We start from the raw sequence: 15,679 nt of genomic DNA on the forward strand, positions 1-15,679 counted from the left end.
AGGGAGTAGTCAGGCATTGGAATGGGCCACCCAGGGGGGTGGTGGATTCACCATCCCTGGAGGTTTTCAAGATGAGAATCATGGTGACCTCTTTCAAACAACATGTTTTAGTTTTAGTGCTTTGAGTGTGATGTAAGTAGTATTAAGTAGTATTTAAATGTGCATTTTATGATGAGAAGGCTCCATCAAAGCTAACCTAATTTCTTGATATTTAAATCTGCTTGATTTCAGGCACATCATGAACCCAGACCAAGTGATGGCCTTCGCACTGCTGCACGCTGCAGGGGTAGCACAGGAAGAAACAGCAAGACCAGGCTCAGGAATCCCTACCCTGTATGTGTGTCTCACCTGGGATGTGGTGCATAAAAATTCCCTGCTTTAGTCTAGAACTACTTGTATCACCACTCCTAGCCAGTCACAGGGAGAAACACTCAAACTGTGGACCACATGTGGCCACAGTTTCACTCTGACTTAGCAAGAAACTAGATCTTCCCTTTTGCACTATGAGATTTAACTGTAAAACAAATCCAAACAAGTAGCAAAAAGAAAAACCTGTAAATTTTGCAAGCATAATAATGCAAGAAGATAATGAATTGGTACACATGTTCTGGTACACAACTCTGTACAGCGCTGCCACAACCAGCAATGCGGGATAGGTGTGCACAGAGTGAAAGACCAGCTCAGCATCTCACTATTTCTGTTTATAAAGAGCTGAAATATTCATGTACAATTTCAGAAACTGTGCACAGACATCAGGTTGCAGCTAAGTTTGCAGCACAGATGGAAGAACCAGGATCTACGAAAATGTGACCATTAGTATTGCAGGAAAATAAATCCCATGTTTCAATGTGGAGTACATTACTTGTGTGTGACCATGGAGGAGCTTTCTCCTGCCTCAGGTACAAATTCTGTGCCCCACTAAGACACATCAGAGACCAAATTTTATGATTTCTAAATTAATATTTATGGGAAACAGAATGTACCTGATAACCTAAATAGACTAATTACTCACTATTGATCCTATATGGGAAAAAAGTTAGTAACAGCAAACTTCATAGTTCCTGGATCAAAGGACAACAAACATCTGTGTGCCAGTTTAGACTGAAGGCTGTATGAAGAAAGACAGATTCCTAATCATAAACTGCAGCCAAAAGGAGTTTTAACAACAAAACAACATTCAGGGCTATAATTTACTTCTGAATGCAGAGCAACATGCTGAATAATTTGATTAAATGTAGTTTTGGGGAGTTTATGTGAGGAATGTGGGTTGATTCTGACTAGTGCCGTAATACCAAATGACAAAACCTAAGCCAGCCAGAATACATTTTTATGCTGTGTTCAGGGTTTCACAAAGGTTTCAAGCAGCTGGCTAATGTTTAGCACAACTTTGCAAATCTTCACTGGTGTCTGCTCAGCCATTGTATTTCCCTTCTGTCGTACAGCCGGACCTGAAAGGTGTCTGAAAATATCATTATCAAACAGTATCTGAGGAAAACAATAATTGTATGGCTAACATCCAGGTTATTAAGCTTGAGAGACAACCACAGAATCCTGGTACCTAATGAAAATGTTATATTTTAAGGAAAAGTACTGACCTGCTCTGAAAAGTGCTCCAGCAGCATAGTGCATGGCCAAGGCATGGACAAGTTGCCTGGCAGTGGTGAATATGGGTCCTCGCTCAAACACAGAGAAGGAAAGAGGGGTGTGATCTGAGGCTATGTACAGTTTCAATGAAGCATGAATACTGACAAGGAGATTAACAGGTTGTATTGTTAATTTTCTTAACTTCACTGGCTTGACTAAAGCTCTTGCATGCTCTCTAACTTGTTCAGGCACTATCAGGGTAGTATCTGAAGCATTCATGGATTTGCAAGCAGTTTTGTTTTCTGGAAGATACGTATCAAACAGAGTCTTAATGTAGTAAACAAAGGTGTCTTCCACATACAGCCTAGCTGGTTTGAGCTCAAAGCTGAGGTCATTCACATGAAACATGAAATTCTCTTCCTCAGAAAAAGCAATGGAGAGTTTTATAAAGCAGTTTTCCTTATAGCTTTCCAAATCTTTGTTACAAACAATGAGGTTGTTCACTCTCGACCACTGCACGGTCTCACTTTTCTCTCCTTGGCACAGCAGGACTGCAAAATGGAAATTGGATTTGCTGTACAACTGATTGTCCAGTTGCAAGTCTTCACAATACACTTGGAGACTATGAAATTGTGGGAGGCCTTCCACAGAGTCCTGCTGGAATTCCTGTGACAGAGGTCTGAGGTAGATGGTGGTTGGGGCCATGTGGAGGAAAACATTGTCTGCTGTGAGACGCAGAAGTTCAGATGACACTTTGTGGTTTGTAATATCATCAAACGCGGCAAGACTCAACTGACTGATGAACATTTTCAGTGACAGAGTCTGCTCTTGACTTCTAGATAGGAGGGAAAAGAAGTTTTGTTACTTCATGTATTTTGAGTTCACCTGGCATCTTGGTTTCTCAAAAAGCTATCAGGAGAGACATTCTCTAGACTACATGGGCAACTCATTGTGCAAGTCCTGTTAACATTAATGGGATTTGGCAGCCTTAATCACCACAGTGGGTACCACCCAGGAGGTCTTCTAAGCAATGGGATGGTATACATCTATGCCAAGTTTTTTTTTTTTATCAATCAGCAGGATAGTTTGGCCATGAACATCTCTATATACATAGTAATTCCCTACTACATTGGCTACAGAGCCAGATATTAAAGCAGACAATGAATACAACTTTCTAATAATTAAAGTACAGCCTCAGATTTTTCAGTGTTTTCTGAGAGTCACTACTGGAGGTTACTATTATGGATAAATCATTTCATATCACAAGCAGTGTGCCCTCTAATGAAGCCACTACAGTATTTTTACACCAGTGGCATTGAGGGCCTCCCCACTCCAGTGTTAACTGTCCACTGCCAAGTTTAACTAGCAAGTGGGCTATTATGTACTGCTGATGACCAGTTTCTTGGGATTAATGCTTAATTACAGTGCAAATAAAAACAGTACAACAAATTCCACTCCAATGGTAACAGCATTGCTGGAGGCTAGGCATTCTGTGTCTGAGAAATAAGTAGTATTATAATTGCACTTGAGTGAAGCTGAGGACCAAGTTGTGGTGTGTTATGGAAGTGGGGAAGTCTTCCAGAGAAGAGCATTATAATCAAGCACAGCTAATTACTGACTGCAAGACTATTTTTACAGTGCTTGCACATCAAGTTTCCCACCAATTTTAGTGGGAGTTTGTAAGATTATAGATGGCAGGACCTGGCTAAATACATTTTAAACTGATGAACACACTCAAAATTATTTATGAGGGAAAACGTCTTTTTTTTTTTTTTAGATAAAAAAATCAGGACCTCTTTTTGTGTCAGACATCTAGTGTTTACCCTTAAGTGACAGGACTTTTAACATTAGATTGTCCTTTTTAACTGTGATATACAAACCAGCATATGGTCTAAACACATGCCACAGGTTATGCAGCAGCATTAAACAAAACAAACAATTAAGCTGAAGTTTCTAAGTCGGTTAACACTTACAACTCTCAGCACTGTTTGATAATGCTTTTTATCATCTTTTACGTGCTTTATGTACCTGTTGAGGTTGATCTCGACGGGTCCTGCTCTTCCTTCTGGGGCCAAGGTTATGACTATTGTTCCACATCGATGGGCAATGTCCACATATACACAGCCAAAGCCAGTTAAGAACACAATCTAGTGGAGAGAGTTAGAAAGAGATGGAATGCTGCTGAGATTACTATTTTTAATGTCATAAATTGAATGAATCCTATTAATGCCTTCTGGTTGACATCTGTTACTCAAATCATGATACTGTTCAGGAAAAAAAGTCAGATTTCAATAATTCAGGAAGTAACAACTCTGATACTTTAAATATTTCAGTTGTATAGTGAGATGAAATTTGCACCTCATCCTTCAACTGTATTATTGAATACATTTAAATAAGAAACTTCTCTAGCAATAAGCAAGAAGTGCTGGGGAGGGAGGAGGTTACATGAGAAAGAATAAATAGGAAATTTTAATTTGTGATTAAGAGGAAAGGCATATTCCTGCAGCTCTGCAAAATCCCACCTTCTCCTCTAGAAAACAAACCCTAAATTATTTTGCTATTCCCTAGCTCAAAGCTGGTTAGATGAATGGCTGACAGCATGATGCAAAACATAGAAAGACTGAAAAATAAGGAACATTGTGGATTCATGAAGACTTGCTTAACAACTCAACACTGCACACCTTTCTAAGCCATCTAAACTGGTTTCATGAGAACACCTTCGCAAGCAAGGTGCTGCCATAAAGAAATGGCAAAAGTCTACTGGAAAGCATAAAATGTCTAAATAGGCAGAAAAAATGGGAACTTGACAAGGTTTGTGTCTTGCTTACAGATGTACAAACTTTCATTCTGAATAAGTTGTCTTTGATTTACTTAAAGAAATGACATATCATTTTTGGAACTTATTTCTGCAACATTTCCATGCAAATTTTCTTTTTCTCCAGAATATAAAAGATTAAGGTCTTTTAAGGTTTGGAAAACTCACAGCAGTCCTTGTTAGAGCTAACTGGCTTCTCTTTTATTGTAGTGCTCCTATCAACACAATTGTTTACTGGACTGTCATGACAGATGCTGTAATTCACAGGAATGCACACTCAAGGAATGACACAAAGATAATGGGCTAGCACAGGTAAAATAAACAGCTGTTTGTCTTGCAGAATCTTTACTGCTGTTAACAAGTAACCAGAAAGAAAAACACTTGGAAGGTTAGTAGGATCAGCACTTACACTGAAACTGAATCTCAGTAGACTATTTATAGTAATCTTGTATAGTTAATTATATTTCATTCATCAAATTATTTGCTATTCTTCTGAGAATTACATACAAGAGAATTTCTAATTACAACATGCCAGTTTTAATTCTTTGCTTGCCTTGAAGAGATTCGCGATCCTGCGTGGTGAAATTGGAGAAAAATGGATATTTACTGAATTTTCAATACACTTATTATTCTAAAAACCCCTCATTGATCTTAAAGATCAGTCATTTTAATTCCAATTTCAGATAATTCTGATGGTAAATACCTCGATTTTTAGTAAGGTATTAGTTTTAGGCAATTTTGAATTTACTTTCTAATAGAAAAAGAAGTACCTATCAGTGACTGCATAGAAAGAACACAAATTACTTAAGATCATCCAAATCCCAGTTATTTCACAATCTGAAATGAATTGTATGTGGTGCTATTAGCATATTCCTTATTTCCTTATAGTCTTCTAAGAGAAAGATGGACTGAGAAATGCTGGGGAAATTTTCTACATGTAAACCTTAAAACTTAATAACAGAAGGCTACACTTTGTATTTGAAGAGCTCTTCAAGTAGACAATGATCCCCAAATGTTGTCTTAGCATCTAATTCCTTCTAGGAGCCAGATACTTACAAAGAACCCTGGTCTGGCATAACATTAATGAGTGAAATTTGAAACCTTGCATTGCTTGACTGGCCTGCTGGATGGAACCGAACTACTTGCTATATAACATAACACTCAATAATCAAGAGCATTTTGTGATTGGTGCCCAGGGAAAACATCTGAAACTAGTATTTCTTTCAAAGAGCCAAGCAGTTTATGTTGATTCCATGTAAACTAATGACTTCAAAGATGGAAAAAATTCCCATCAAAAAGAATTACTCCAGTCAAGGAAGCTTTCATTTACCTCAAGACCAGAGAAAAATAACAAAAGGAAAGAAAAGGGGGGTGCTCTTTTGTTTTAGAAAGAAATGAGCAGCTTCTGTGAAGACACAGGGAGAATGACTGTGATGATTCCTACAAGATATAACAATAAAAATTCCGCGATAATTAAGTTAACAAATAGAAGGATTTTCCTGGATCTGGTAGCATTCTTCGCTCACAGAGGCCAGCGATTTTCAGGACTGATTTTTCCAGGGAAGACCAGGTTGATTTAAAAGAAGTGAAACAAACTCAGCATTACAAAGCCTGTATTTTCCATCTAGCTATTTTAAAAAGAGAACCAGTGAAGAAGGTCGTCTGTTCTAACACTTCCACAGGAAGGGTCTCAGGCAGGAGAGCTCCCGAGACTTAAATAAAAAGTCCTAAAGCTAACAGAAAGGATATGCTTATTGCAGAGGAACAATGTACTGTGCAGCTCAGGAAGACAGCCATTTATGCTGTGAACCAAGAAATAGTTTATAATCACTTACTTGTGTTCCTTGATTGTTGATGTCCACAAAATCACTCCATTCATTTACTAGTTCATCAGATGACATCACTTTCAGAAGAATACTGGGCAATAAATCTCTTGTTCTGCAATCTGGATAGCTGGAGACTTGATGGTAAAGCTCATGATGAACTGAGCATTCAGCTGGAATCTTTCTACAATAAACTTCAAACTTTGGTGTATCTGAAATTTTATAAAACATACAAGATTGGGCCTTTCTAAAACCCACACAAAATCAAAATTCACCTGTGCTTACACAAATGAGAAAGTTTCTGTTGGAAATATTACTAATAAGCAAAAACATCGCTCTTCTATAGGTTTGAATATTACCAGTTTGTTTTTTTTCTTCGCCTTTTTTATTTCATTAAGTATTACAAAAATGATGTTTCACTGATCATTACGTTAACATACTGCAACAGGAATTTTGACATTATGTTTTGTATTATATCTGAAAATCTGAGGAAATACAAATGTTCCCTGGAACTGAATTGATGTCAACAAAACTCCACACCCTACGAGTTGCCTACAGCTGAGTCACCTTTACAGCTGGAACCAGGGAGACCCAAAAGCCTGGAGACACACAAGTTCATACTCCTGACCTCACAACTGGCTCCAATAGCTTCCAGAGTCTCCCACTTTGAGACAGACCTTTATAGGGCATCAAGTTCTTGTTATAACCAAAACACATATTGAACTCGATTTTGTACTGGGGATACAGTAAAGTAACTTACACTAGAACAGTGCACTGTTTCTAATTATTGCATACCACCTACCTTTGAAATTCTCTTTTACAAGCAACGGAACGGAGCACCTATTGTGGATGATTATTCGAGGACTAGGATCTTCTGTAAGGGTTAGGTATGTCACTCCAAGATGCTCTTGATAAGTCAGGACGATAGCTCTAAAACAGAAGCAGATATATTGGATTATGCATGTTTTGGATGAAATCTTTAAGTATTATTATCCTGAACAATTAAAAACATTCAAAACGGGCATCTGTGAGATTCTTTATGATCAAATTCCAATTCCACAGATACTTATCTATATTTAGGCAAGTACCTATCTCCACTGAGAATTCTGTTTCAACAGAAGAACATGTGGAAATAGCCCAAAAATATTAGAGAAGAAATTGCTTCACAGAGACTACTCATGAGTTAAATTGAGCACGTGTGTCTGCAAGATGAGAGCTTAGCCAGCAGAGATTTATATTAAATTAAAAACATGAGATTGTAGGTCCAAATTTTTAACATAAATCTTTAAAATTTTCCAGAAGAATTTGCATGCATACTTTTTGGTACTACATGAAAGATATTTGAGCAAATACATAAATCTGTAACTGACTGCTCCCCTGGAATGGTCCACAATGCTGTTGCTCTTTTAAATGCTAATTCTATGGATCACTAATACATCAATTTCCAAAATGAAATTAAGTTAATTTAGTTCTACTCATTAGCTACATAAAAGAATCTTCATGCATAAACACAAATTCTTTTCTCCTTGTGCAATTTTATTGGCTATTTCTACAGAATTTCACCTCATGGTGATTTTAAAAATCCAAACAGTCTGAAAATTTGATTTGGAATACGAGATCCTCTATGCCTATTCCAGAATTATAAGGAATACTCTCCTTGTTTTTCCATTAAATTTTTTAAATATCTGAAGTCTAAATGAAAGTATTTAGTCTCAACAATAACACCTCTTGGACTCTGCAGAGGAATTATATGAGGGTTTGAATGATATCAAGCACTTTAGGCAAGAGAAAGATCACATCGCTGGTAATCTATACTGATGTAGTTTCTCTAATTTCAGCAGGTTGTTTCTTGTTTGTGCTGGTATAAGCACAAATAGATTCAGATACCAGCTCCAAGACCTGAAGCTGGGCATTTGACAGGTCACTGGACTCTTTGTTTAACCTAGCCTTACCATTTGTAAGCAGAATGCACATTTGGACAGTTCAAGCTTTAAAACTTGGGAATCTTTCCCTGTTGTAATCTCAAAATCATTTCATCCCTTTTGTGCTCTTATGTCCTCTTACTATGCTTAAAAAATATATATTTATGCTTTATAAAAAAAATCTAAATTTTTGTATTGTGTTATTATGCACTGTCCTTGAATTGTTACTCACAAATTAGAAGACTATAATCCCCAATATAAGCTTTTCATGCTCTTATTTTGCATGCACATAAAAACCAGCAGACCATACATTATAAAAATTGTACAACTTGTACACATTCATAACATTAAACCATTTGCAATAAAAGCATCAAAACCATCAGAAGACAACAATTTGTAAATTAAAATAAGGCATTTCTTTACATATGTGGGGCACGTGTTACTCTGACTTTTGCTTTAATATCTTATGCTTTCTTAGCTCTCTAGCTGAGGCTTTATAGCAACAAGCAAAGTTCATTATTCAGGACTGTTCAGCATACAGTACCTGGTACAAAATCCACTTTCACTACGAACCCCTGTGGGCACTGCCACGCTCTGTCTAGCGAACTCTGGTTTGATGACAGCTGGAAGGCTCCAGAGCTCCCAGCTCCCTGCACAGCCACCAGGGCTGAAACTCAGCAGCATGCATTTTTCAGTGAGAGGTGCCCCCACTGTTAGGGGATCAGTGTCTGGCATCAGGTCCCAGCAGGGCACAGCACTCAGGACCTCACTGCGGGGTGTCCCAGCTGGACCGATGCTGAACACTGTACTGTCAGGTGAGTGGAAGTCCTGGAAAGAAAAAAAGATGGTGGTAGCATGGCATGCTGGCTCCCAACAGGAAGTTTATTCATGTCCATTTTGCACAGAACACTCTGCGGGGTTGGGACTAGATGATCTTTAAGGTCCATTCCAACCCCTTAACAGTCTATGATTTTATGATTCAAGTAGCCAATGACCACAACTATATAAAGGTTGCACTAAGACCATGGCATTAAGGACTATTTGGTCAAATTCTGTCTTCAGGTATAGCTTTGCAGTTAACTGAGCACAGCTATCTGGGGACCCTGAGCAACATGGTCTAGTGGCAAATGTCCCTGCCCATGGCAGGGGGGTTGGAACTAGATGATCTGTAAGGTCCCTTCCAACCCAAGCCTTTTGATGATTCCATAATTCTATGATCCACAGTCTGCTCTCAGTTGCACAACACAGCTATACCAAAAGCAAGTTACATTGCTGTAACACAACTGTGAGAGAAAATCCATTTATAGTTATAAAACTAAGAATGGATTTTAGCCTCAACATTCTTCCAATTCCTCAACCCGTAAGACTGACACAAAATTGTGATGCACAACTGTAGATACTGATGTGAAGAAAACTAATGCAGAAGGAGAACAACACAGAAATAGGGAACTTAAAAAAACTGTTGATCTGCCAACTCCTCTAGTAAGTTTGGCACTGAGAAATCTTTCCACATATTTTACTATAAATGTAATCTTCAATAAATATGTATAAATGGTTGACTAAAACACACTGACCATGCACACATTTTGGTTCCTGCAAGCGAGTCCTTATATATACTGTGAGATTATTAGAAAACTGATATTCATGATTTGATGCAGTTTGCTGAAATACATGAACTTTGGGCACGTCTCTAGTTTTGCAGCTTTGTTCAGATAACTGGAATCTTCCCAAAAGGGTAACAAAAAGTTTTCAGCCTGCCAGGCCAATATACCTCTTTTACACGCAAACTCAGTAAAAATTCTGAGAACAATTTCAACAGCTACTACGGATTATGCTGCTTATTTTACAGAAATGGCCATTAGTGCCTGAACAGATGCAGAACAGGCAGAACTAATTCTGCAATGTGCAAGAATCTGCTTCTTAGCACAGATTTCTGATCACAGTTAATTACAGGAGTTGAATTTACCCAGGATTCTGTATTTTAAATGATACAAGATACTTTATTATTACTACGTCTGAAGATTTCTGTTCAAGCTCTGCTGTGTGCAGCTCCACTAAATACAGATACAGATCTAAACAATGATGTTCCACAGATGGCAAACAGAAACATAAACAAAGCACAGTGCTTTACCTCTTCTCCTGAGTGGGGTTTGGATATAGAAAGCTGTGGCCTATAATAGATCTGATATGATGTATCATTGATTATTGTGGTCTTATCTTCTATCTGTAGAATTTGTATACCTTGTCGAATCATGGAAGAGATGCAGAACTGACACAACTGTAAGATAATGAAAATTATGATGAGGTCACACAAAACCACAAAAGGTACTGAAATATAGTGACAGAACTATGATTTTCTTTTTAACTGTGGAAATCCTGTTGATATTCACACACTTTGCAAACAGAGCTGCATCATGTACTTCTGAAGTTGTATCTGTGAATGTTTTCCAGACAAGATTGAGAATTCATTAATTCTTTTCCAGGGGATATTGTGTTATCTTGATGAACTGGGCAGTACGTTTTTGGCTATCTAATTCTTTAAATCATATTTCATAGGTTGTTTATACTCTCATTATGTGGGATATATATTAGCACACTTAGGGAGCAGCTTTCACACATATGATTGTTTTCATCTGCTGTATGACTTAGTTTTTAAATGATAAAGCTACACATCATGACAATTTTCTTCTAACCTTTTGATGGCCTGGAAAAGCACCAAGTTTTATTTCAGCTTCAACAAAACCTTCTTCATCCAATGTTACTACTTCTCCATTATCGGTATCCTTCCATTTTGGGGAGGTCACGTTATGAACCAGTTTAATTGCCACTGATTTGTGCACAGTATTAGTGTTTGCCCAGTATATCCCAACCTGAAAAGCTTCCTGCAAATGAAAAATGACCAGTTATCAGTTGTTGACAATTTTATACAGTTCTACTAGAGTTAAATGTAGTTTCCAGTAAGGAGTGAATCTAATTTCCTCCCTTTCTCCCTCTGATTCTATGTGGTACAAGGATGGATGAAACCACAATGTGGATGAGGAACTGATCCTTACAGCAGAATCAAGATCACAGTCTATACTGAGATGTGTTACAGGGTTGATCTTTTGTTTATTAACAGACATACATGGTGGAGGAAAAAGGTAACAAAATAAACAGGAAGTATCAATTGTTCAATTGGAATGGACAAGCTGCTGTGTCAAATTACTTTAATTATTTAAAACATAAAAATATTTGAGTTGTAACAAAAAAGAGTTCAGGAAGGCAGACATCCTAAACTATCTTCCCCATTTGTAATTCATCCTGTGTTATTATCAAACTTTTCTTGGTATCACAAGAGCTATGAAATAGCTTGATATCAAATAGTCTCAAACCACACAGGCCTACAAGGCTGTCGGCTTTGCTACCATGGTCAACATTTCCCAAGTGACAAATTGGCACAACAGGGGCCAACGTCTTTATTTGTCCTCTACAGCAATTTTCTTGTGCTTCTACATTGCACCCATGTTATGGATTCTTTGAACTGTGAGGAAGGAGAGAAGGCTGTTGATGGCATGAAGGTCTTCCTCCTGCAGTGTCTTAACGACAATTTTAAACTAGGCATCTTTAAGACATATTGTTTTTCAAACATTGCTATCAAGGACGTTGTGCTACCCACTTGGTGACTCAGTTAGCATGACAAATTCCTATTGTTTGTTATTGCTGCTTGTCACCATATGACTAATAAACAGACACAGTGACTGGGAAGTGGGAATCATCTGGAGCAACAGCCATTCTTCAGAATCGGCGTGTTTAGCAGAATTATGCCTGTTAACGTGAATGACAAAGTTACCTCGAAGTTGGGAGGTATAATCACTTTCCCACTAGGTACTTGAAGAACAATCTTCTCTCCTTCAAACAGCCAGAGGTCCCATTTGGATTGATTGATAAGCAAAGCCCAGGGCAGGAGTTCTATCAGCAGAGTTTGAACACATGGTTTCCACACTGACAGCTTTACCCGCATTGGGCTATCCCATTGGGAGAGTTGCTCACTGCTGTTCAAAAACAATAAACAAAAACAAAGTCAAAGGAATAATGAATTCAAGATTACAAATTTTAAGTGGTCATTTTCAGAAATTTGCAACGCTTTTCTCGTTTTGAAATTGAAAAACTGATCTCCTCTTATCACTCTGGAACACACTGAGATGCTACCAGACAGATCTAGCTACGTGTAGGCTATAAAGGCATATGTTTAACTGCATAAGCTCAACCTAAATTTAGCCAACTAATAAATGCCTTCACAGAATTACCACTATCCTTCAGAACTAAACCTGTGACTTTTGTGGTCATAAAATCACATTTTTTTTTTCTTTCTATCCTTCTACAGGAACTCCCTGTTTCTGTATGGAAACAAACAGCAGCTGAATAAACAACAGCCTCTAGAGCTGCAGTAAAGAAAGTGCATTCACAAAAAAAAGTTCTTTTAAAAAATTCTTACTGATGCAATCTTCTCAATCTAAACAAGGGTAGCTTCTAGACTGACCTCATTTTTTTCCCCACCTTTCAGATTCTGCAGCTTATGTATTGGAATCATGTAATTAGTGAAAATCTAGTCAATGTTGATCACACTTAGTCTTCTAGAACGTGATTTCAGTTTATTTGGAAAGCAATCCAACAACCATGAACAAGATTTAGCAAGGAATTACCTGTCTGAATCCTTCCTATTATATGGCCATACAGGCTGGACAGGATTTGCAGTGCCATAGAACTCAGACAGTACTTGGTTGACATTGCCACCTGGATGGGACTTAGTTGCTATCTGTTTAATGAGTGTGGTCGAGATAGGGACTGCGCACTCTGATGGATCATCTTCCTCCCTGTCATTGAAAACAGATTTAGTCACTTACACAACAAGATCAAGCATTAGTAGCACTAACATTTTCTTTAATGAAGCTTCCCAATGCAGCAGGAACACTCCTAAGGTAATCATGGATAAACCAAGTTATGAAGTCTTACAAGTTCCTGAGCATTTACTGACATGCATGGATTTGTTATGACATTGTAATGACATTTGTCTGAGACCCTAGAAACTTGTAGGTATTCTCAAAAAACATTGCAAGATCGTTCATTAATTTATTTTTCAAAACAGAAGAATGTGGATTGGTTAACCAAACCAATGACAGTTTGCTTAGGATAGTTACACCAAATTTACTATTTCCTATGAGATAACTTCAGGCCACATAGGCTTGTTCTGTTGTATCCCCTGTGCATATGCCATACTCTTGGAAAGATGCAGCAGAAGTTGAAGTTTAAATTATTTCTTTTCCATACAAATAAACAATTTTCAGGCAAAGCAAAGATTTTACCTGGCTTGAAATGTCAAGTGGTGTGTAAGATCAGGTTCTATATTTTGCAGTGCTTTCTCCTGCCCTTTTCCAGGAACCACTTGTGTTTCACTCAGTCCCAGACTTCTTTTCTCTAAATGTATGATAATTGGATCTGGAAGATGGCTTCTTACAATGAAAAGAGGGCTGAAAACAATCTACAGAAAGAAAAGAATACACCAATTTGAAGCTAATTGTATTTCAGTAGTACAGCTGTTAAAAAAACTAATAATAAATCCTTACAGTGGGTCATTCTGCCCTTAATTTATTACATGACATGTAAAGCATAAACATTTAGATTTCAGGGACATTAAATGTACTTACTAATCGTTGCTGCACAGGCGAGTCGGGCTCTAAAGTCAAAATTGTGCACCACACATACGTAATTGAAGCCTTTGAGGATGGTACCTGTATGCAGAGAGGTCAGCATGAAATGAAATTATTTCAGCATGACAACGGTTAATATTTTGTTATATCAAATAGAAGTCTAAATGCAAAGTCCTCAGTTCTCTCAGACGTTTTTAATGCTATATTCCATATACTCGTTTCCATCCATACCTGAATGACAGTGCTGTGTTCTGTATGTTTAGAACTTAGACATACATCTCGGGACCAGTCTTCATCGCCCGTAGATTTCACACTCAGTTCAGTGAGCTCATTGTTTTCTAGGATATACGAAGGCAATTTCTGCTTGGCTGCAAGGTAGTTGATGTGTTCTTTAACAACAGCCTGTCCATCTTGACCAATGTAATGCTGAACCACTTTCAGTTCAATACTTTCAGAAAGGTAACTACAGACTGTCTGTCTTCCACAGATTAGGATCTAAAACACACAAAAAATACAGCTCATATATAAACAATTGTGGAAAAAAAAAAGGCCAAAATTGAGTTAGAGAGTGAAAACTTGTAGAACAGTAATCTCCCTACTTTAAGTTTTTCCAAGCACTGCTGAAGGCAGTGAATGGTAAAACATTATTTTTATTGGCCAAAATATATGTGCAATTTCATAGAAACCTAGGCATTAAAATGCCTGAAATATTGCTCAGGCAGTATCCGGGCTTGAAAAAACATGTAACATATCCACTTTCCTTCCCACTCAACTCAGCAAAACTGCCCATGGCTGAGACAGCTCTGGTCTGGATTTGAAGAGCTCTGTGATGGTTTCTGAATGCTGAGACCTTTCTGAGCAGTGATGTACTTCAGAAGAAAGGTTTCTACTGACACCTCACGTTCCCATCACAAGCCAGTGATCCAGGCCTTTCAGTGTGTCTGCTGTTTTGAAGCTTATGATTTCATTAAAGTGCTGTAACATATTTCTGTATTTAACTGCACCCATCTAGAAAATGACCAAATTAGACTCAGCATTGTTGCTGTCCATCATGCATGAATTATCATAGAACATATATCTTTTTCTCAGCGATACCAAGGAACAGCATTCCATGTGTATCCCTGCTACATCACCATTTGTTCTTCATTTCTGAGGGCGCACACCATCACTACAGCCTACCAAGCAAAATCTCAGCAGGGCTATCAGTGACTCCAGGCACTGTTCTTGTCTGATCAGCTGTACTGCTGTTGCACAACATAAGGCTCTCTGCCATATCCACGAGCTGAACATGTTGTGTCCACCACATGCTCTGGCTTCTGCCAACGCAGGCAGAACGGCTGCAGTGTTATTACAGATCTCTTTACAAAAACAGTCAGTGAAAAGTTACTGCACAGCAGCTCATTTTCAAATGTTAATTTGGTTATTCCTTCTTTCTCTTTAAAAAATAAGAACTCCTGAATTACAACCCAGAATATATTATGAACAGTTTCTTAAAAATAAAATATAAAATCTGTTTCTCAAGAGATTAAAACATGCAAGAGATTGTGTAATTTAGCACTGTCAGAACTTACAAACCATGCAAAGGGATGATTACTGGAACATATGAAATATGTGTTGATACTTGAGCTTTCAAATGCTAATATCCACACCAAAATGAAGAAAAGAGTTCTAAAACCTCCCCAAAATGGCTCCAGAAGACTGCTAATCTTGCTTCTCTGCAGATCCCAGTAGGAAAAAATAAATAACAAAGTGACTAATTCATGCATAGGTAACAGCTTAAATTACTCAAGCTATTTTTTCCAAACTGGAGCAAATCCTTACTTGCTTCTGCACTCCACTGCGCTGCTG

The 15,679-nt window shown here is 37.8% G+C and overlaps 1 protein-coding gene across 1 annotated transcript in view; it reads right to left on the reverse strand.

Moving 5' to 3' along the window:
- Window positions 1-1,595: 1,595 nt before the first annotated feature.
- Window positions 1,596-15,679, reverse strand: part of LOC103803559 (vacuolar protein sorting-associated protein 13B-like) — a gene marked incomplete at both ends in the record, with an annotated part of 219,153 nt that continues 205,069 nt past the window's right edge. Inside the window, 13 exons of the mRNA XM_009076124.1 lie at window positions 1,596-2,419; window positions 3,613-3,731; window positions 6,235-6,434; window positions 7,025-7,152; window positions 8,689-8,972; window positions 10,276-10,422; window positions 10,838-11,026; window positions 11,974-12,175; window positions 12,827-12,997; window positions 13,487-13,662; window positions 13,829-13,912; window positions 14,063-14,326; window positions 15,653-15,679. The exon at window positions 15,653-15,679 is cut by the window's right edge and continues 22 nt beyond it. Coding sequence (XP_009074372.1) covers window positions 1,596-2,419; window positions 3,613-3,731; window positions 6,235-6,434; window positions 7,025-7,152; window positions 8,689-8,972; window positions 10,276-10,422; window positions 10,838-11,026; window positions 11,974-12,175; window positions 12,827-12,997; window positions 13,487-13,662; window positions 13,829-13,912; window positions 14,063-14,326; window positions 15,653-15,679 — 2,815 coding nt within the window. The remainder of the gene's footprint in view (window positions 2,420-3,612; window positions 3,732-6,234; window positions 6,435-7,024; window positions 7,153-8,688; window positions 8,973-10,275; window positions 10,423-10,837; window positions 11,027-11,973; window positions 12,176-12,826; window positions 12,998-13,486; window positions 13,663-13,828; window positions 13,913-14,062; window positions 14,327-15,652) is intronic.

The sequence above is a fragment of the Acanthisitta chloris genome, unplaced genomic scaffold, assembly GCF_000695815.1.
Source record: "Acanthisitta chloris isolate BGI_N310 unplaced genomic scaffold, ASM69581v1 scaffold6186, whole genome shotgun sequence".
Lineage (NCBI taxonomy): Eukaryota > Metazoa > Chordata > Aves > Passeriformes > Acanthisittidae > Acanthisitta > Acanthisitta chloris.